At 41.3% G+C, this 22,202-nt stretch overlaps 1 protein-coding gene across 30 annotated transcripts in view; it reads right to left on the bottom strand.

Moving 5' to 3' along the window:
- Window positions 1-22,202, bottom strand: part of MICAL3 (microtubule associated monooxygenase, calponin and LIM domain containing 3) — a 200,046-nt gene that overhangs the window by 62,673 nt on the left and 115,171 nt on the right. For 22 of the 30 annotated variants that reach the window (XM_081310961.1, XM_081310955.1, XM_081310944.1 and 19 more), the window contains 4 exons: window positions 21,206-21,313; window positions 20,439-20,625; window positions 14,527-14,615; window positions 13,193-13,280 (listed from right to left, as the gene is read on the bottom strand). In XM_081310961.1, the coding sequence (XP_081167087.1) occupies window positions 13,193-13,280; window positions 14,527-14,615; window positions 20,439-20,625; window positions 21,206-21,313 (472 nt within the window). The remainder of the gene's footprint in view (window positions 1-13,192; window positions 13,281-14,526; window positions 14,616-20,438; window positions 20,626-21,205; window positions 21,314-22,202) is intronic. The other 8 variants (XM_081310954.1, XM_081310957.1, XM_081310967.1 and 5 more) reach the window with 2 other exon arrangements.

Raw genomic sequence — 22,202 nt, 5'->3', positions numbered from 1 at the left:
TCATTATAATTTTAAGAAACTAGGTGAACATATTCTGGCTTCAGTTTCCTCATCTTAACACAGAATTTTTAAGGCCATCATGTCTCTCAAGTAGATAGCTCAGTGCAGTACATGACAGCAGAAACCTATAGGAAATACCAGGCCCATGGAAAGAGAAAATCTACTAAGATAGTAATAATCTCTTAGTACCAAGGGAAGAGAAATTCTAATGAAGACACCAATAGCTCAGGAGACCCTCAGCATTAAGGTCCTTAAATAAACTGAGATCCTAAAGTAATTATTACACTTCACCAAAAAGAGAAGTTCAAAGAGCAGTTTGCAAACTGGAAGACTAGACCCAATAATGACAAGAGGAGGAGATAGGTGGGAGGGCAGAAGACTATGAACAAGTTTAAGAGCAAGTTCCTAGCTGATGTGCTTTTCCCAAGATGCTGACTTTATTTCATTTTTTTTGCAGCACTGGGGAGCTATACCTCCATTTAAACATACCAGGTTTAAATTCCAGGCCCCCCAATCTCCTAGAGCAAAGGGCTTATGGCACTACCAGTTCAGATCATGTCCAAACATGGCTCCACAGTAGCCCACATTTGGCCAGTTAAACAGACCCAGAGCAGGCCTGGTCTTTGACCCATGAAAATGATCTTCAATATCTTGGGATCAATGGGGACAAATCCATATCCCAATAAAAGGCTCTCTGATGCCTTTCTTTTTCCTTTTAAAGATAAACAACAACAACAACAACTCATAAATAACATTCCATTGGTTGGCTAGATACATTTTTGGAAAGGAAATAAAATCATCTCCAGTAATGCCCACAACTACCATCTGATACCCATGTCTATCAGACTTCTGTTTTTATCTGTTAGAAGAGACTGGCCTGGAAGAGAACTATTAGTCTTTAGAGACAGAGAGGTTCTGAACAAGAAGACAACTAAGAACACAAGCTGATGGGCTTGAGAGGACCCTTTTCCAAGCACTTGCATGATGTACCAATGCTTCAAAAGAGCTGACATGTAACATGGATCAACTCCCCTTGGCCAACTCTGCTGTAAACTAGAGAGAGTCCAACTTCCTTAACTGATCTGTCTCCCCAAATCTTTGCTGGTTAGGAATAAAGCCCCCTGGGCCATACTGACTAATCGCCATAGAATGCACAGACCTGTGAGGGAGACCATCAGCCAGGCAGTAGAAACAAGCCTAATTCACTCTCTCAATCCAAGTATTTCACCATTTTCCAGAATATTTATCAATAATAATCTATTTGATATTCCTGTCATGTTCTAAATAAACAATTTGCATACATTTTAGTTTAACTTGCTCTTTACAACAACCTTACCAAGTAAAGAGGGAGAGTGACAATTCTTCCTCATTTTATAGCTTTATAAGTAGGGAAACTGAGGCTCAAAAGGTTATGATTGAAGATGGCAAGGATAACAGGCAGCAGAACTGAAGCTCAAATTAGTATTTTCTGTTTTCAAGATCTATGCTTCTTCCATTTGGATCCAGCTCAATTCTCTGAGGCTGTGGATACTACTGAAGGATTGAGCATATCTTAGAAGTGCAGGAACAATCTACTGGGGTACAGGAAGAGAACACTGGGAATTCTATTCCTATTTTTAAACCCTGCCTTCTAAAGTGTTTTGTTTATATGTGTCCTATAGCATACACAATATTTTTATAGGGGCACCTACCTGTGAGTAGGCATGTGTGCAGTGGAAAGTATATGCTCACAATAAGACTGCAACATCATTTTTTAATCTGCTTTTATTATTCTCTCTCTTTCCTGATTCCCTACTAATAATATAATTGAAGCGAACTGCATGTCAATGTCATGTCTTTTTTTTTTTACTTTTGTTTAGATTGGTGGTTCTCAACTGGGTGATTTTTCCCTCAGAAATCATTTGGCAACTTCTGGAGACATTTTAATTATTACTTAGGGAGGGGGATATTACTGACCTGACGCCAGGAATACTACCAATATCCCATAATGTTCAGGACAGTCCTCTGTAACAAAGACCTATCCAGCTCAAAATGTCAACAGTGTTGAGCTTGAGAAACTCTGGACTAGAAAGTGTTATCAAATTATTTCTAATCTTCTAGGAAACAGGCCAACCAACTCATCAAATTCTCTGATTTTAACTTGATTGGACTAGGGTACATTAAGAACAGAGACCAGTGAACTTGTGAATCCTCATCTTTGTTGTCAACATGAGATATCCTGACCAATGGAAGGACAAATTACCAAGGACTGCCAGGCTGAACCAAGAGCTTGGCATGTTGTCCAGAGAGGGAACCCAGAGATGTTCAGATGTTGAGGGTTTGACTAGTTCCAGTGCCACTCATTGAGCACGTGTATATCAATAGATGTGTGACACATTTAGACTTCTCACCACCTATGACACAACCCAATTACAAAAAGTGACTCTTCAAACCTTGCAATGTCACACAAGGCAACCTACACATGCCTCTACCACTCTGTCCAGGTTTTTTTTTTTTGTGTGTGTCAGAGGTCAAAGTAGGAATTAATGAAGACCAAACAATCAATCTAATCAATTGTTTTCCTTCCTTCCTTCCTTGAATGTGACCAATTCTTCTTCTTCTCTCCCCTCTTTTTTTTTGACTTCTAGGAATTAATCCCAGTGCCTTGCTCATGCTAAGCAAGCGCTCTAACACTGAGCTCCATCCTAGCACTTCATTTTATTTTGAAACAGGGTCTCACTAGGCTGCCCAGGCTGGCTTTAAACTTGTTTGTCCTGCCTCAGCCTCCCAAGTAGTTAAGATTCCAGGTGTGTGTGCCATTATGTTAGGCAACTGTTCTACTTTCATTTTTTTTCTACTGACTGAAAGACTATTGCTAGAAGCTTAGTAACAGGACAGCCCCAGGTACTCTTACTACACCCAGGAAGAAAACTGCACTTGTGAACATGCATGGGAAAAACACACCTTCCTTTTACTATTATCAACTCTTCCATTTTCCAAAAATGAACTATGAACTCTGAGGGTGACCCAGTGATGCTGTGATGGCATGCTTTTCTTTTTCTTTTTTTTGTACTAGGGATTGAACCCAGGGGTGTTTACTGCTGAACTATAATCCTAGTCCTTTTGATTTTTAGACAAGGGCTTGCTAAGTTGTTGAGGCTGGTCTTGAACTCGTCAACTTCCTGATTTGGCCTCCCGAGTCACTGGGATTACAGTCATGTATCAACAAGCCCGGCTGAACCGCATGCCTTTCCAAGGTGAAGGCAAGACTCTGAAGACTTCCTCAAAGTATTCTGTGCCCGACCAAATTTCACCCGAAAAGGTAAAACCAAAGCTTTCCATCTGGAATGATAATATACATCTAGCCCCAAGACTTAAAAATCAATCATTTTAAGTGTGAACAAAGACTAAAATGACTAAAACTGAATGAAGAAGAATTTCTAGGGGCTGAGGATAGAGTTCAGTATTAGAGTGTGTGCTTAGCATGCATAGGCCTAGGTTCAAACCCCCACCCCCATACACATCAGAATTGCCATATTTTTCTTCTGCCATAGGTGATTGGATTCCAACTGTCAGTACAAAAGAAATATAAAGTCGCCTTTCTCTTTCCCTATGCCCAAACTCCACACAGGGTTGGTGCAGACATAATTTCTTATGAGGATGGAGAGTGGAAGTGGTAAAGGTAAGAGAATGGATGTGTCAGCTCAACCACCAGTGGAGCCTTTTAATAAAGTGGGCTGGGGGTAGAGCACTTGACTAGCATGCACCAGGCCCTGGGTTTGATCCTAGTACCACACACACACTCTCACAAAAGTGTAGTAAAATGAGATGATGGAGAATAAAGGAGTTAAAGCCCAACAGATTTATAACTTAGAAGCAGTTATATTGGGGCCCAGAATAATCAATATACCTCCATCTTTCAGATTGTTGGCAGGGTACGTTTTTAGGCTTGATTTTATTTGATCTGACCAAGGAGGGTTAATGTAGAAAAAAAGAGAGTCAATTTCTTATTATTTATAAGTAATTCACATGGTTATTATTCTTTTCAATTTCATGATTTCTCTTCTACATACCCATGATGAAAGCCTTTGCTCTTTCTTTAATATTTTTAGTTGTAGATGGACATATACGTTCATTTTTTTAAAAATTTAGTTTTAATGCAGTGCTGGGAATTGAACCCAGTGCCTCTTGCATGCTCTACCACTGAGCCACAACCCCAGCAGCCTTTGCTCTTTCATATCCTGTGTTTCCAGGTTATGTTACCAATCCTGGGGACCAGTGCCTAAGAAATTGGGAGATACATTTTTTCCCAGGAATAATTAAATAAATACTTATTGATTTATACAGGGCACCCAGGCATATTTAAGAAAACTTTAATGTGGAGCTAAGCACAGAGTGCTTTTCCTCTCACTAAATCCCATCACGTTGAAGTGACAGAGAATGCATGGAAGGTGTATGGCATAGTGGGTACAGCAATGTCTTCCACACAGACTCATTCTGACTCTATTCATGAGTTACATAGCCTTGATCATGAACTTTTGTGTGCCTGTTTCCCTATCTCCAAAGGAGTACCTCCCTTACAGGCTGTTGTGTTAAATGAGAAGTATACATAAAGCATCCAGACAGTGCCTGGCACACAGAAAGTGCTACAGAACTTTTGTGTGCCTGTTTCCCTATCTCCAAAGGAGTACCTCCCTTACAGGCTGTTGTGTTAAATGAGAAGTATACATAAAGCATCCAGACAGTGCCTGGCACACAGAAAGTGCTACATGTTAGTTATGCTACTGCTGTGGCTGTTGCTGTTATTATTGTTACATGTCTTCCTACATGTTTTCTGTGAGTTAGTACGTTAAGAAGTACTATGGTCTACTAACCAGCATTAACCACATGGAGTGGGGAACAATAGAGGTCAGTATACTTCAAGTTTTATTTGTTATTTAAAATTTTTAAGTACTAGGGATTGAACCCAGGGGAACTCTACCACTGAATTATACTTTTAGTCCTTTAAAAAAAATTTTTTTTTTTAAATTGGGGATTGAACCCAAGGTGCTTTACCACTGAGCTACAACCCCAGACCTTCTTAAAAAATTAAAATTTTAAGACAGGGTCTCATTAAGTTACTAAGGCTGGTCTTGAACTGTGCTTCCCTCCTGCCTTAGCCTCCCAAGTCACTGAGATTACAGGCATGTGTCACCATGCTGGATTTTTACATTAAAAAAAAAAAAAAAAAGGCAAAAACGTTTTTTAGACAGGGCCTTACTAAGTTGCCCAGGCTGGCCTCAAACTTGTAATCTCCTGCCTCAGGTTCCCATATTGCTGGGATGACAGATGTACACTACTGGGTTCAGTCTATTCTACAGAGGACAATATTTCAGCAGAAAACTGGGCTGGTTCTCTCAGTTGCAAATACAGATAGCTCCTTGCTATGGTATTTTCAGAAGAATCGAGAATGAAAGTTAATTCTTGACAACAGAATAAAACGAGTGTCTTTAGCTCTTGCTTCTTAGAACCCATGAATTATTCTTCTCTCAGGGTACCCAGTGCTACCTGTTTCCATAGATTTCAAGGATGTCAGCCAGAACGTCCCTGGAGCCTCTTTTCTTCCTTCCTGTACCCAACATTACTGTGTCCCTGCCAGTGCCAATTTCTTAAGAAAGGTGGACCCAAACAAGAAGAAGTCATATAATCAGGCTTAGAGTCATTCACATCAGACTAAATTCTAGGAGAGAGCATTTGCTTTTAAAAGCACCTGGAGGAGGACTGGGATTGTGGCTCAGTGGTACAGCACTTGCTTAGCATGTGTGAGGCACTGGGTTCAATCCTGAGCACTACAAAAAAATAAATAAATAAAATAAAGATATTGGTTCATCTACAACTTAAAAAAAAAAAAAAAGCACCTGCAGTTCTGGTGTCCAGTTGATAAAATTGTGAGTAAAAAAAGCTGATCTCTCCCCAAACTGGTCTTCCTAGATTCTGACTTGGCTCCAGAAAACAGAGAAACAAGAATAAAGAAGTTGTTATAATCCTGTTATAATACTCCTTGATTATCAAGGTTTGAGCTCAGTCCATGAAGCTATGATGGTTTAGTAACAAACCCTTTCTCTAAGGTTTCAGTTAAGTGTCTTTCTAATCACAATGTTTATTTTCAGGTTTGAATTCTGAGCAGGGACCCAATGCCAATAGAATTCCTCTCTCTGGAATTCACTTCCATAGTTTTCCTGGCTTTCTTACTCTTAAAAGAACATGAGAACTGAATGAAAACACACTTAGGCCTTTGCCAGTAAAACAGCCCTGCTTTTACCAAGAGTTTACTGGAGAAAACCAAGACCTACTAAAGCCGTGAGTTCTTCTGGTGTCCTTAGGTCCTGGCCTGGTCATCAGTATTGGTCATCAGTCATTACTTTTATATTAAGTAGGACTTGTTACCAAAATAACTCCCTCCTATTCGCTCGTTATGACTGATCTACTTGTAGGCATTTGCTGAATGTTTGGCTACACAGGAGTTGTAAGGTGAGGCCAGGTTTTGAAGGCTCAATGAGGTTTTAGATCTTTGTGAAAAGGGACTGGAACTCAGGAGGATTCTACTTGAAATCTCTGCCTGCCTGTTATGTCTAAGAGAATCCTGATAGAATAGTAGTACCAGGATACAAGATGCAGGGATAATCCAAACCTAGCAGATGATAGCTGGTTTCAGAACCTCAGAGAAGCACTGGGTATGAGGGTCTGAGTCCCTCTAGTGATAGAGGTGACTTATTACAAATAATTACTAAAGATCAACAATTCTAGTAAGGACCTAAATGAAATCAGGCTTCAATTCCTATGAAATAGTAGTGGTAAAGTAGGAATAATTCTGGTATTTTACAAGAATAAGGAAATTAGTTGCTTAATAGTTATGCTTGGGACAGTTTCATGTGATTAACGTACAATCATAATGAGCTGAAAAAGTACAGGAAAAAATAGAGAGATAAAGAAAACATAAGAGGCCAAGAAAAATTCCTATTCCACTTTAAGAAGGACCCAAAAGAGTCTGTAGCAAGGCAAAGCTGGGGCTTTTCTTCCCTTTCTGCTGAGGAGTTTTCAAAAACTGTCCCTTTAATATCAATAAAGGGGTCTCTGTGAGGCGTGTGAAACTTCTTCATGTTTGGGTAACATTCTGTGTATACCCATGCATACCTCTCAATGTTTGGAGGAAAAAGCCACCAACAGCAAGGCTATTGTAGTCAGCCTGACTTAGGGTTTAAATATTGATAAGTGACTCAAACTTTTGCCTATTGTCCTTGGAGACCCATTGAAGAACCTAAAACACATCCAGAAAATGTTTATAAACTGTGTGAATAGAGCCATGTGAAAGTTGGCTCACGTGAAGCAAAAGGGTGTTCACGTGGCTGGTAAAACCTGGAAGTAATTGAATAGGAGTCCCATATGCCTGGAGGCCCCTTTCTCTTCCCAGGCATAGGGAAGGTGATTTCAGCACAAGCCTACTCCCTCCAGAATGAAAGCAATAAATAAACAAGGAGCCATTGTGAAGAAAGAGGCACTGGCAGTCAACACACACACTGAATGCCATGGGTGGTGAAGAAGGCACACAACAGTCCCATGATCTCACTCAGGTGAGAGTGCCAGCAGCCCTCCCTCTTGCTCACTCATTATGACTGATCTACTTGTTGGCACTTGCTGGATGTTTGGCTGCATAGGAGTTGCAAGATGAGGCCAGGTTTTGGAGGCTCAATGAGGTTTTAGAGTTTTGTGAAAGGAGGATTCTTCTTGAAATCTTTGCCTGCCTGTTATGGCTAAGAGAGTCCCCATCTGGATCATTCTCTTCCATTTGTACCTCAGGAGGGACACTTGTGGGACTTGGGTCCTACACAGCATCATCTTGCCCTATATATCAGTGTGAAAATAGAGTGGCCCATTTTCGTGGCCTGCTCTCCTTTTGTGTCTGCATCACAGTGTTCCACCTAGGGAATGTCTTAATTAGGGACACTGCCAGGGAACTTATGAGAAAATAGAGAATGAATTTCAAGAAGTTTCAGAAAAAAACAGTTCCACAGGGAATTTTTCCACATTCTTCACAATGCTTGGCACAGAATTGCATCAGATGTTACATCCTTCAGTACATCATCCTAATGATGGTGGCCCTCCCCTTATGACTGGGATATGGCATTGCAGCTGGGCCTGTGCCCATGTGATTGGCATGCCAATGTGGCGAAGCAGCCTTGACTGCTAAGGTCAGCAGAAGGGGACAGTCTGTTTCTTCTCTTTCCAGGCTTAAGAGGAACCAAACAGAACTGGATATTCTAACAGCAATCAGGTCTGAGCAGATAGTGTGTGAGAGACGACAGTTGGCAGGAAATAGCAGGAACTTTCAGCATCACTAGGAGCATAGTCACTACACTTGAGGATACCCCTAGTGAGAGCCTCAAGGTAGGTGGAGGGAGATATCTAACTGGTCCTGGTTCTCCTCAGGGGCCTGCTACAGTTAGAAACAGAGGAGGAATGCCATGGTGGATTCAGGCTCTGTGTGGGAGTTCTAGCCCTCCATTTGCTTGGCCCATGGGTTTCTCATGGTGGCTGGTGAATAGGGGACATGTGGGCCCAGGTGACACTTTTCTTGTACTTGTTTACTCACATCTGCTGCAAAGCAAAACATCTTGTACCATGCCAGCCTCCTGAGCAGAGCAGAGACAGCCCTTTGGTTAGTGGTTCATATGTTAGACAACACAGGCCCCCTGCACTCTCACTGACCCAGGCAGAAGCCAGAGTTCTTTGCACAGCAGCTTTTGAGCTCATTCTGGAGACCTGCCTGAACATCACCCGTCCCCACCCTCCAATCAGGAAAAAGGGAAGGAAAAGAAAAACTCAGAAACCTGAAGATTGTTTGGAATTTATTCTCTTAAATAAGAACGTAACATTTGTTTTTTTTTAAAAGAAAAAACTTAAAAGCACAACACCTTGATTTCACAGTAACGGCAAAAGCAAAGTTACACAATTAAATTAAAAACTCACAAAGAAACACACCAAAAACTCACAACAGCACAGATTAAAAACAAGGGCAAAAATAAAGGGTTTAGGGAAAGTCAGAGTGGACAGGTGACATGTTCCTTGGCACAGCTAACTCTCCCTTGCTCTGGCTTCTTTGTACCATTGCCAAGGGAATTCTGCTTGCTGTCTCTACCCCAAGTGAATGGGGGAGGGGGAGTAAACCTCTTAACTCATTGGCCAGCCCTGCAAGGACCTGGGGGCCTCTTTTAGGAGTACCTAAGAATGTTCCACTGTTTTGCAGGAAGCAGCCAGACACACAGCAAACTCCAAAAGGCAGTAGAAAGTGGAAATAACTAACCTAGTGGAGCCAATACACAAGCCTGAAAGTAAAACAGAGGGAAGGTGGGGGGCATTTGGTTCTTTGTTGCTCCTGAATCAATTATATGAGATGGGTGTGTGTGTGTAATGCTGCTCATTTTTTTTGACGTACCCAGTTTCCCAAATCTCCACTTCCATATGGTATGCTGTTTTTGGTCTGCTGTGGTTCCTCAAAATCCTAACCAGAGGCAAGATTCCCAGTGTAAAAGCTCCCTTTCCAGAACCAAGGAACGAAAAGCTTTAGGAATAGCTTCATTATCACTATTATTATTTGGGGCACAATATATAAATCAATATTTATCCACATATATGAAATGGAACCTTACATATACATATATGTATATATATGTATGTATATATATATGTATGTAGATATGTATGTGTATATGTATATATATATAAAACATTCATAAATTACCATCAACTCAACTATGACTTTTGGGATAGGATTAAGGAAGAAGGCTAGATTACAGAATTCTTTCTACTTGGTTTTCCAAAAATGCCTAAGGGAAGAGGACTTGGTAAACTGTAAGAAGATTTCCTAACTTCCCTCTGCCAGGCAGGAAACCCAGAATTGAATGAATTCCTTGTACTGCTTGGCTATTCTGCCAATGCCTGCAATTCTTAATGGCCCATCTGGATCTAAACTATGGAATCCAAAGGTTATCACACGAGAGGTGTCTGGGGACAGGGAGCAGGAGACTGCCAATAGTAACCTTGCAACTTCTTTATTAAAACAATCTTCACAAATCGACAGACAACTGGCATGCTTCTCACACCTGTTCTCTGCTGTCTGCACTGCATGTATTCTCAGATGATTAATTCTGGGAGAAAAGTTCATTTCTTTTCTTCCTTTGTTACTACACAATCCCTAGCTTCATTTTTGGTTATTCATGATAGAAGGTAAAAAGGGAATTCCTCTAGATAAAAAGAATCCAAAACAACTGCAACCGAGGGTCTCATGTACCAGGGGAAAAGAATCCCATTAGAGGTTTTTCTTTCTTTGCCTGCTGTTGTCCAAATTTTTCTAAAGATGGGGCAGGTACTATGCGGCCAGAGGAAGAAAATCTGTGCCAGGTCCACTATCTGTAGCAGTAAGTCTAAGAAGCTTGGAAAAGTAGCATTTATAGGTTTGAAAACAGAACTAGAATTTCTATATTAAAACACATGACAAACAAAAATACTGTAAACCATGTCCTCAACACACTAAATTATACTAGCAGTTACATACATACTAAATTATACTACAGTACCAGAGAAAGACAGCGCTTAAAACCACCCCTGTAGTGCATTCTTTTAACTGGTGGGTTATATTGCATTTTTTTTTTTTTTTTTTTTTTTTTTTTGGGCAACAGCAGTTATTTTGGCACAAGGGGAAAGAACACAAGTGAGAAGACAGAAATGCCACAATAGAGAGGAGGCACAAAGCAAAAGCATGGCAGGGTCAAATACTGACTAGCTGACTGTTAGTCTAGTTTTTCCATTTGTAAGTTTCGGGGGCATGTGGTTCTAGGGAGGATGGCTTAGTCACACAACAGAATCAGCCTCATTCACTCACAGCCTTTTCTGGTCTAGAGTTCAGTGGAGGAGGTGTACTCAGGTTCTAGGTTCTCTATGATACACATTCTGGAATGCAGAAACACCTGAGCTTTTCTGAAAGAAATTCTTATTAAATAATCAAAGCTTTGGTTTGGGATTTAAAGAAAGAAATATATATAAAAGAAGAGAAAAAAAATCTATTTCATGGCAACTACAAATACCAGCCATAACTCTTTTCTACAGAGACTAGCACAAGTTAGCTCACAAGGAAAGCAACTATGCTTTGGAGCATATTCTGGACTCAGAGGTCTAACTTCCAAAAGCTTGAGTCTCCATAGGCAGATATCAAGGAAACCCATTAGCCCTAAACTCTCTGTCCTTCTTTTTGCCTAGAGAATACTTTAAATGGTGGGGGAGGTGACAGTGCCTGACTTCCTCACCTTAGGGGTTCAGGCTGGGGTACCTTCCAGATACAACATCTTCCACCTATGCCATAATAGGTTACCTCCCATGATCTACCTCAGAATCAAGAACCATGGGGCCTGAGATGTTCTCAGGCTCTGATTCTTTCTTGATTGTTTTGATTCTTTAACTGCACTGCCAACTCTTATCTTCTTTCCCTGTTTTGTAGAACATTCTCTCCTCTGTGGAACCCTTACTTCTTTAGAATTTCTAAAAATCTGAAATCTGTTATGCCTTCAATTAGTCAGAAAGGGAACCAGAACTAGATGGAAAAGCAGGCAAATCCAACCTGTTCAGGAATGACCTAAACCTTATCATTCTTTATAAGAAATGTTTGTATACCTTACCCAAGAGGGGAGGGGGGGAATTTAATTTGGGTTGCTTTACTGAGTAGTTGGGTTCCTTTGAAAATCCATCTTTGCTGGAGTAAGGTCTAGACTAATGAGGTTGAGCTGCCACCTGATTAAATGCACATTCTAATGAAGAGTCAGTTATCTGGATCCCTATCACTCTTCTCTGCCAGCAATACCTCCCATGCTCAGAACATATCAATTGCACAGTGCTGTTATATTTCATGAGAAAGATCACAAAGGGTCTGACGATTGTACAAGGCTTAAAAATCCTTTCTGGCTTAAACATGGCTTTCAAATGTTGGTCCTACCTGTAGAGCACTTAACATACTCCTGCCCCCAAGGCTTTGTGTCCAGTCTCTGGGCATGTCCCCCTTGCCCAGAATGAGCACCCCAAGGCTCATAATAGTTTCTTAGCATGGGAAAAAAGCAACTCTGGGTACCTTTCATCGAAAGGCCAAAAGAATAACTTTTTTCATCATGAAAATTCTACTACCTATTCCTTCTCCATGATTTCTGGCATTGGCCAATAACTTTTTAATTTTCATGAGTTTGTTAATGGTTGCTTGAGATATATTTGCTGTGAATGGGAGGAAGTTCACAATTTGGAGCCTCGGGACTTCCCAGCAGTTTGCAGAACTGTGGATATATCTCACAGGCTAGTTTTACAAGGGGCTTAGAGGGGCAATTTTAAGGAAAAAAGCAAAATAATTCTATTCCACAGGCTGGGTGCCCTGAGTCCTCCCAGTGCTACTCTGTGATGACCAGAACAAGAATGTTTTTAGAGGTAGAATGGTGCTGTTCAGGTCCTGACATAGGAAGTAGTAATGAAAGTGTGACAGACAGGTTTTCACCCTCACTGCAAACTCAAAAGCCCCAAAGTTCTTAGGGTAGTTTATGTCCTGTAATGGTTACAGGTCAAATAGGAGAACAGTGATAGCTTATCCAGATGCCTAACCAGGAAATGAGATGTAAAAATTTCAAGTTCTGGTGAACACAAATTCAGCCCACAGGGCTGAATTACATAACTCGACGCTCTGTCAAAGGAGTCCTGAATGAAAACTACAAGGAGGTCTGGCAACTTTGGCTTCTCACCTGGGTCGCTGACCACAGCAGCTTCTTCTAGACTCCAGTTTACCTTCAGAGGGTCTGCACCCTGATCTGTCTGAGGGATGTAGGATGGGCTACCGTGTCCATACTGAGACTCCGAACAAACATTTCCCACACTTGGATGATACTGCTTACCACATGGCACACTTAGTAGCTCACAGCTTGCCAGCGAAACTCCCCTCCGATTTGTACCAGCACCTCTGACAGGCCATACAGAAAGGGGACTCCAAATGCAAGTAGCTGGCACATGAAAAAGGAGTCCAAAGGGTTTTGGGCCACTTGATGCCCAAATGAAGAAATGTTCTTTTGGAGGTGCTGGCTCATCCCCTTGGCCTTGTCACAGAGGCCGAGAGAGTGACGCGCCACCCAGCCAAACAAGGAAGTGAGGCTACCTGGAGTTCTCTCAGCCGAGCTGGTGATGGTACTGGCCCGTCCACTTGTGTCTGCAGTGGGGCCATCCTGCAGGGGTCCTCTGGCCTCCTGGGAGAGTCCATAAGAAAAAGAAGAGTGACTCTGACTGAAGCCCTCAAATCTCAGGAGGTAATGACAATCTGATTGGTTTGTCTATCTCTTGTCAACCAAGATTTATATACCTCACAGTCTTTTTTTAAAGAAACAAGGACATATTCACATAGAAGTCACTAGAAGTCAAAGTCTCTAACCACCCAAGTCATCCATTGGTGTGCTGGACTGGTTCCAGGACCCTCTTGGATACCAAAATCTGTGGATAATCAAGTCCCTTAAAATGGCATTGTATTTGCACATAACTTACATATTCTCCCATGTACTTTAAATCATCTCTAGATGATTTATAATACTTAATACAATGTAAATGCTATAGGAACAGCTGTTACACTGTACTGTTTAGGGATTAGTACAAGAAAAAAGTCTGTTTGTGTTTGGTATAGAAGCAATCTTTTTCCTTTTATTTTCCATCCATGGTTGGTTAAATCCACAGATGTGAAACCTGTGGACACAGAGGGCCAACTGTATACCTTTTCCCACCAGTCCCTCTGCAGTCAAAAGAAGCCTCTCAAAGCAGCAGTAATCAGCCTGCATACTGACAAGGTGCTGTCCATGCAGTGGAGGGATTACTCAGGTCACCTTGACAAAGAAAAGCAGAGGGACCATGCTAAGAAAGAAAGGAAGAAAGAAAGAACGAACGAACGAGTGAACTTAGACAAGTAACTTGCAGAACAAGGATATTAAAGAAGTTAGCAGGCAGAGCATGTTGCAGTCAAGTTCCTTTCTGGCATGAAGAACAGGGATTGTTGTGGCTCCCATTTGCTCTTAGATGCCCTAAGGCAGGAGCTAAAGAAATGGAAGAAACTCTTCCTTAGGATGCCTCTTCTCTCACTACTGCCTCTCTTGATGAGAGTTCTAACTATGTGAAAAAGGAATAGGACTTCATCCTCAGCTGCAGGGCATTCTCCTTTCAAAAAGAGGCTTATTTATTACAAAGGCAGAGTGAATAGAAGGGAGGATCAGTATAATTCCTCAGTTCAGCTCAGGTGGTGGATATGACATTACTTAGCAAAGTACAACATCAGACTGAAAGGCTGCTTCCCTCCCCAAATTGAACGCAACCACCACGTCTTGGGCCCTCATGGGACAGGCAATGTTCCAATGACCATCCAGCAAGCCCATCTGTCCCAACCCTGATCCACAATTAAACTGGTGTGCCACCCACCACTTTTCTCCCACTTATAGGAAGGATTGTCATTACCTTTCCAGACAGAGGAGCCACAGCTGGCCTCTTCCTTTGTGCGTAGCCAGAGAGTCGATAACAGTAGTGTGGTTTACAGTAGAATTTACCTGTAGACAGCAAGAAGCAGGGGAAAAGCGAGTAAGCAAAACTCTGTAGTTCTGAACTTGACTCACTGGTCTTGGCACACTCCTGTCCATCTACTTCAGCCACAGGATGTTGTCACCACCATCCCACCCTTTCACAGGCCCAGCTTTCTTGCTCAGGGAAGCCAATCCCTCCCTTTAAACTTTGATTCCAGCCCTCCTCTCCCCTGTGCCTGAAGTGGGTGGGACCTTCTCTTTGGGTTATGTGAAGGTCATTGAGCCATTACCCAATCAGTGCCCTCAGCAAAGATGTGAGGCTTGCATGGCAGGGCTAGCTAACAAAGTGGCAGTGTACAAAGAACAAAGATGTGGTCACATGAAAGCTGGGAGTAGCATTTCTGGGGAAAGCTAGGATGAATGCAAGTGCTGGGTGGAGGCGTAAAGGCTGTAGGAGCTGGGGCAGCACTGGCATTCACTCTGACTGGTCTACTTTTGCCCCTTCCCTCTCCTACAGCCATAGGTCTTACCTCCTTCATCACCCACTATCCAGTGCAATATTGTTTTTGTGAGTTTTGGTCACCAATAAAAAGGACAGGATAAAGTGTATTAGTACTTGGTTCATATGCAACTTGTTTTTTTAAAAATATCCTTCTGTAAGAAATACCTTTCCCATCTCCATGTAATTCTGATAGACTCTATCAATCATGTGGCCTGACATTACCCTCTATAGAAGTAGAAATGTAATCAGGTTGGTCAACCAGAATACTACCTCCCACCATCCTCCTCAGGATATAAGCCCCTGAAATTGGTGTGTGACTAAAGGCAGGGTAACTAGGACCATAATTGGCAAATAGGTGAAGAACAGGCAGCCCTTCTCTGGTGCTGTTATCTGGAAGGAAGACATAAATTTAAAGCTTATATTTGAATCTGACTTGGTTTTCTATTACTTGTAACCAAGAGTCTTGTTTATTATAGTATGAGAAAACCATAGCCAATTATTGTTATTTTAATTTCTGTCTCCTATTTTTTCTTATGTTAATTTTGTTTTTAAATTATTATTCTTTTGCATTAAAGTAGAAATCTAGATCTTAAAATACAACTCAATGGAACTCGACTGAATCTTCATGGAACCCTTCTCTGGTATTCTCAATTAATAAAGAAATTTAAGTTTCAGAAATGAATCTCAAAAACCAAAACAAAAGGCAATTTCCAAGAAAATTCCAGGAAACTCTTTTCTCTAGGAAGATAGTACTTTATGTGAAAAGTATGAGCTCTGAAATCAGATCTCAGCTCAAATACTGTATCAATCACTCAGTGGTTGTATATATTTAGCCTGTTACAACTACCTCTTCATATATGAAATAAACATTACACTCATCTCATAATAATCTTAATAATCTGATATAAAGATATCAGATAATTAAGATATCAGATGTTATGAGTTTCAGGTGCTCAATTAATATATCTTCTTAAACCGTTTTCCAAACCTTAATAGCACTTTTTGCTTTTTAGATTAATAAAAGTAATTCTTACCTAACATTTACCATGTGTCAGACACTATTTTAACTGCTTTACATTTATTGAGTCATTTAATCCTCAACCCAATGAGGTAGGTATCATTATTATCCACCTTTTCCCAGCTAAGGCACAGAAATGCTGAGCAATCTGCCCAAAGTGTCCCACTTTGAAGCTGGCTCCAGAGCCTGTACTTTTAGCCACTATGCTATGATGTCTATCTCAATTAGTAAAGACAACCAGGCTAATGTTATAAATCAGCTACAAATTAAGGTTTTTACAGATAACCTAAATTAAGCAATCCTGATAAATAGGTAAGTGCCTAGAAAAGGGAATAAGGGTCATTTATCCATTTGCTCAACAACTTATTGAGTGTCCTTAAGTAAGAAGTACAATCTAAATAGTGAAGAACCTCCAGACAAGTTCTCTGGATGGGGCAGATGGTGTGTGAATGAAAATGAGGCAGTAGTGGAGACACCAAATGGGGTATGACAGAACCTGAGTGGCTAGAGGTCTGGGAAGGCCTTTGAGGAGGGGACATGTGGAAATTGCAAGGCCATAAAGCCACCCAGCAAAGACTTGGGGGCGGGGGGTGGGGGCGTTATTCCAGAGAAGACAAGGCAAAGGCCCAAGACAGTAATGGTTTTATCACATTTACAGAATGGGAAAAAGACCACTATGAGAGGGGTACAATGAACTGGGGTCAGGTAACAGCTGATGGCTAGGATACACATGCTAAGCTCTCTCACCCTGGAAAAGACCGCACATTCTATTTGTACTAAGTAAGAAAAGGATTGGTAAGATCTGACTAACACCTTTTGAAGATCCCTTGGGTTGCTCTATGGAAGCAGACTAAAGGGGCAATTGTGGAGGCAGGGAAAGCAGTGGTCCGGGCAGAAGATGCAGTGGCTGGCCTGGAGACTTCATAAGACCCCTTGGGAGTCTGTTTTCTCTCCTTAAGATGATATGGAACAACTCAAGATACTATCTAATTTAGAGTCTTAACAAGAGTTGACAGCAAATAAAAACACGCTAGCATTTGGCAAGGGAAAGAGTAGTTTGGTTTGGGACAGACTGTTTCCTTTAAAGAGTTGAAGGGCAGATTCAACGGCAACAAGGGCAAATCACAGACATCTCTTTTAAGTACATGAATCTCGATTCATCAGTTTGGAGTTAATGAAAGGCCTGCTCTGGAATGGATCTCAGAGGTCATTTAGTACAAACCAATTCTTATTAGCTGCATAAAATTGGATAAGCAACTTATAACTTCTCTGAACTTGCAAATTACAACTAAAAAATAGCTACCTCATAAGGTTGTTGTGAGAATGAAATGATGTGCTATGTGTTAAAGGACCTGGCACAATTCCTGGGTTATTTCTTTTCTCCAGAGTTATAATTTCTCTTATCTCAGTTAGATTCTTCATTTAATAACCTGTGTGTAGAATAGGCTAATACTTTAGTATGCCCCTAAAATTTAATTCCATTTTCTAGTCTGCCTGTCCCCTGACAGAAGAGAAGAAATCCTTTGAAGGGGCTAATTTGATGAAAATTCTATCTGGGTTAAGATTTGGTGAGCTGGTGTAGACTCACTGTCCTCTCTTGTGGCTGTCTAGAATAATGTCTTGGCAGGCTAGCTTCATCCTGTGCCAGCTAATGGCCACTGGATCAGGGCACTTGTCCTTTTGCCTGCAAAGTCATCTCCCCCTTCTGCTAGCCAATTCTCATTTCTCACATGCATTTCTGAAGGTTGGTTAAGTCATTCCAAACTGCTGTTGAACATGATCGATTTCCTCCTGCACTGAACTTAAGTTATACTATTCACTATGTGACCTGGCCCTTAACTACACCCTTTTTACAACTGTAAACTTTGCTTCCTATGTCTTGTCTCATCAGTCCCCTCAGAATGTGCTACTATTTAGATCTTGAATGTCCTTCCAAAGGCCCATGTTGTTAGAGGCTTGGTTTCCAGGGTAATGCTATTGGCAGGTAATGGAACCTTTAAAGAAGTGGAGCCTTGTGGAAGGTTGTTAGATCATTGGTGGGGGGTGTCCCCAAGAAGGGATTGTGGACCCCCAGTTCCTTCTCTTAATGTGTTGTCACAGGGTCAATTGGTCATGAACTGGAACCTTCAAAACTGTGAGCCAAAATAATTTTTTAAAATAAATTGAGTATATCAGGAATTGGAAAACTGACTAAAACAGAATTTAAGCTACTGGAGGCACATTTAGACTTTATCTGTATCCTCAAGAGAATACAGCAAAGATGAGCACATATCCACAGCCAAAATAATCTATGGACCAACTGGCTGGACCCTGAGGGATCTCCCAAGGTAAAAAATAACTAAAACAACCTAAGGACAGTTACAAGATGTTGGGTGGGCTCCATCTGCCAACCATCATCTTTGGAATCAAAGGTATTACACAGAGCAGGGGTGTGGGAAAAGTAGAACAGAAATAATGAAATTTATTTTCCTTACCTGAGTAACTATCTTAATTCTTTCCTAATTGGATAGAGCTCTTTACTTTTTTTTTTTTTAGTTGTTGACAGACCTTTAATAAAGGTCTGTATTGCTGAGAATCAAACCCAGCGCCTCACACATGCCAGGCAAGTAGGCTACCACTAAGCCCCAGCCCCAGCACCCCCAGCCCTTTTTATAATTTATTTTGTGATAGGGTCTCACTAAGTTGCTTAGGGCTTCACTAAGTTGCTGAGGCAGCCTTTGAATTTGTAATCCTCCTGTCTCAGCCTCCTGAGCTGATGGGATTATAGGCATGTGTCATTGCATCCAGCTTGAATAATGCTAATGCTTTTTTTTTTTTATTTAATTTTGTTTGGACAGTGCTCTTTACTAACACAGTTAAGAGTAGAAGGTGCCATGATAATAATAAAAGAGAGTTAACCTTTCTCCCACCCCCCCCGCCCACCTTTTTTTTTTTTTGGTGGTGCTGGGGATTGAACCCAGGGCCTTTCACATGCTAGGCAAGTGTTGTACCACTGAGCTACATTCCCAGCTCAACAGTTAGCCTTTCTTAATTCACTACTTTGGGATCCTTTCTTGCTCCTTTTGGCACAGTGGCCTGTTTATTCATTATTAGAAAAACCTAGGTAACTGGAGACCGTCCTAATTGCATTGGCCCTTCTGTATAACATTATCTTGTAATATTTTCAATCAATAAATCACATATCATGTAATAGATTTAATGCCAACCCATGAATTCCAGTAATCTAGGACTCTTTGGTAATTTTCTTTTGGGGTACCGGGGATTGAACTCAGACCACTGAGCCATATCCCCAGTCCTATTTTGCTTAGCACCTTACTTTTGCTGAGGCTCTTTGAATTCACAATCCTCCTGCCTTAGCCTCCTAAGTTGCTGGGACTATAAGCGTGTGCCTCTGTGCCAGGCTCTTTGGTAATTTTGAACCAGTAAAACTGTCTCCCACAAAGTTCCTTCCGTTCCTATACGAATGGATGCAGGGCTTGCCACTGCCGCATTTACCTATTTCTATTAACCTTCAGGATCTTCAGATTACAAGTGGCCAATATCTGTCAGTTTCTGTGAAGTGTTTGCCCACTTCTATACCTTCCACTGGCCAAGGTCCTTCCATTGTAAAAATAGTCAATGCTACAGTAAATCCCTGGGCAATGAGCTGTCCATTCCTCAAACATGAGGCAAGAAGATGATGATGCCAGAGGGAGAAAGCAACATCAGGCATATTTCAGTCAGCTCCCAGGGGCAGAAGCTTGAGTATTAAGGGGCCTGGGATCTATTTTTATTTGCAGTCATCAACTATAGGCAAGAAGCATAATTTCTACATATCTGTAACCCCACTACCAGAAAGACAACAAGGCTTATCCATATTGTGTCCTTTTTTTTTTTAAAAAAAAAATCTTTTTTACTTACTTATTTGTTTTTATGTGGTGCTGAGGACTGAACCCAGGGTCTCACACCTGTGAGGCAAGTGCTCTACCACTTAGCTACAGTCCCAGCCCCATATTGTGTCCTTTTACCTCAAGATCCCACCATGAGGTAAAAAAGCAAGGGAGTGTAAACTCAGAGAACTGATTTAGGTAAATGCATGCCATTCTTATTACCATAATTACTGGGTAACACTATGATACATCCTGGTGACTTCAGAAAAAATATTTATAAGAAATCGTTTCAGAGAAAAAAGGAAATAATGGAGGGGGAGAGGTGGGAAGGGTTAGTAGAGCTATAACAAAAGCACACAGAAGAATGTAGCAACAAAGGACCTAAGGTTCCCAGCTCAAATAGACAAAAAAAGTGCCTGAGCTCAGTTTCTAGGTATAGGCTAAGGTGCAGACTGACTCACCATCCTCAATGTCATAGGCATAGGCTGAGAGGCGCAGGGTGGTGGCACAGTAGTCGCATTTAAAGCAGCTCCGGTGGAAGAACTTGCCCTCAGCACTCAGTCTCTCCATCACATAGACCCGCTTCTGGCAGAAATAGCACGTGTCGCTGCCCCCCAAATTCTGTGGGAACTCCTTCTTCATGGAGCCCTGGGGGAGGGGAGAAGGAGTTAGGGCAAGGCCTCTCAGTCTTCCCTCCTGGAGCTTACAACCCCTCTCTAGGTGAAGCTGACTCTTACCAGGTGTTTTTATTTGGAGATAGACTACAAGTGCTAAAGGGCCACATTTGCTCTGCTTTTGGCTCTCCAGAAGAACAGCAGCACTCTTGCAGTAGTTATAACACACAAGCCCTTCCCAGGAACCCTCAGTACAAAGTGAAGCCTGAATTAGTGTTAATCAACAACCAAAATTTGCTTCTGATAAAGGATCCAAGTTTATATTTTCCTAATCAAACCAAATCATTCTGACAGAATTCTTTTTAGAGAGAAGCATTGGTATATACATATTCAGTGTTCACTAGAGTGTTCTATGAGTGATTACTTTTAGAGGTACAAATGCTCTTCCACACAACATTCTAAACATTCAATTATCAAAATTCAGACAACCTTGAAAAATTATTACATGCCAACACAAGCGGCCAAACAATTTACTAAGCTCCTTGGAACAAAGCAGGTTTGTTCCCCCATAGCAGTGTGAAGGCTAGCACCAGTGCCCTTGAGATATCTCTTACCAGCTCCTTCTTGTCTAGAAGGATTTTGGGCTGCTCTTTCCTTTGAAGCTGATTGGCTATCTGCTCAGCCAATGAGCTCACTCCGCCCGTGTACATCTTTATATACTTCTATTGGTTGGAGATTATAGAATGACCAGAATGAAAGGAAATGAGAAGGAAAAAAAATTAAGAAGACAAGAAAAAACTATTTTAAGGTGTAAAATGACTACACGGTGCAGCAGCAAACCATGCCAACACAGTGCCCACAAGCAGAGAAATGGTGGTGAGTAAAACACTGTGTCAGCGTCTACTTCTGTGGGGTGGTGGTGGTCAGCATAGAAAGGAGCAGCATTTCTGGGAGATGATCTTTCCACAGGGAGAACTTGGTCTTTCATATCTTATTTTTGGAATACATAGTTTCATAGTTAAAAGGCAGAATGGATGAAAACACAGAAGACAGTAAGAAGGGCACGTACCCTGGTGAATCAAATTACACACAAAGGATTCAAGAGGAATAACTCCACACAAGCAATGGATGTCCACACTGACCACCATTTCAGAGTAAAGGAGAGAGTCTGGTAGACTACTTCCTCATTTAGAAATAAGTCAAGTTCATTCTTGCAAATGATAATCCACTGGGGTCATTGACTGATGTCAAGAGTTCTGGTATTATTGGTGATAATCTTTATCTTCCTTGTTAGCACTTGACTCATATAGCAACTGTTACATGCAGCAGACATTCCTGAGCTCTGTTGAAAAAAGTCTTCTCTGCCCATTTTCCCTGTTGATATTTAATGGGGGCTTGAGAACAGCATAAGAAAGCCCTTATGATCTATCCAGGCACTAATGCCAAAGCCTTTTAGGCTGGGTGGGGCATCTTAACCACACAGTGCAGCCATGTAAACAAGTTTCTTAATCCTGAGAAGTCAAAATGTATTTCTAGTCCAGAAGGGGATTATTTTTAGAATTTGAAAAGGTAGAAGAAAAAGAAAATCCAACCAATTCAATCCTCTTCCTG

The sequence above is a fragment of the Spermophilus citellus genome (assembly GCF_964194105.1).
Source record: "Spermophilus citellus genome assembly, chromosome: 10".
NCBI classification, from domain to species: Eukaryota; Metazoa; Chordata; class Mammalia; order Rodentia; family Sciuridae; genus Spermophilus; species Spermophilus citellus.
This window is presented reverse-complemented; position numbering and strand designations above follow the sequence as displayed.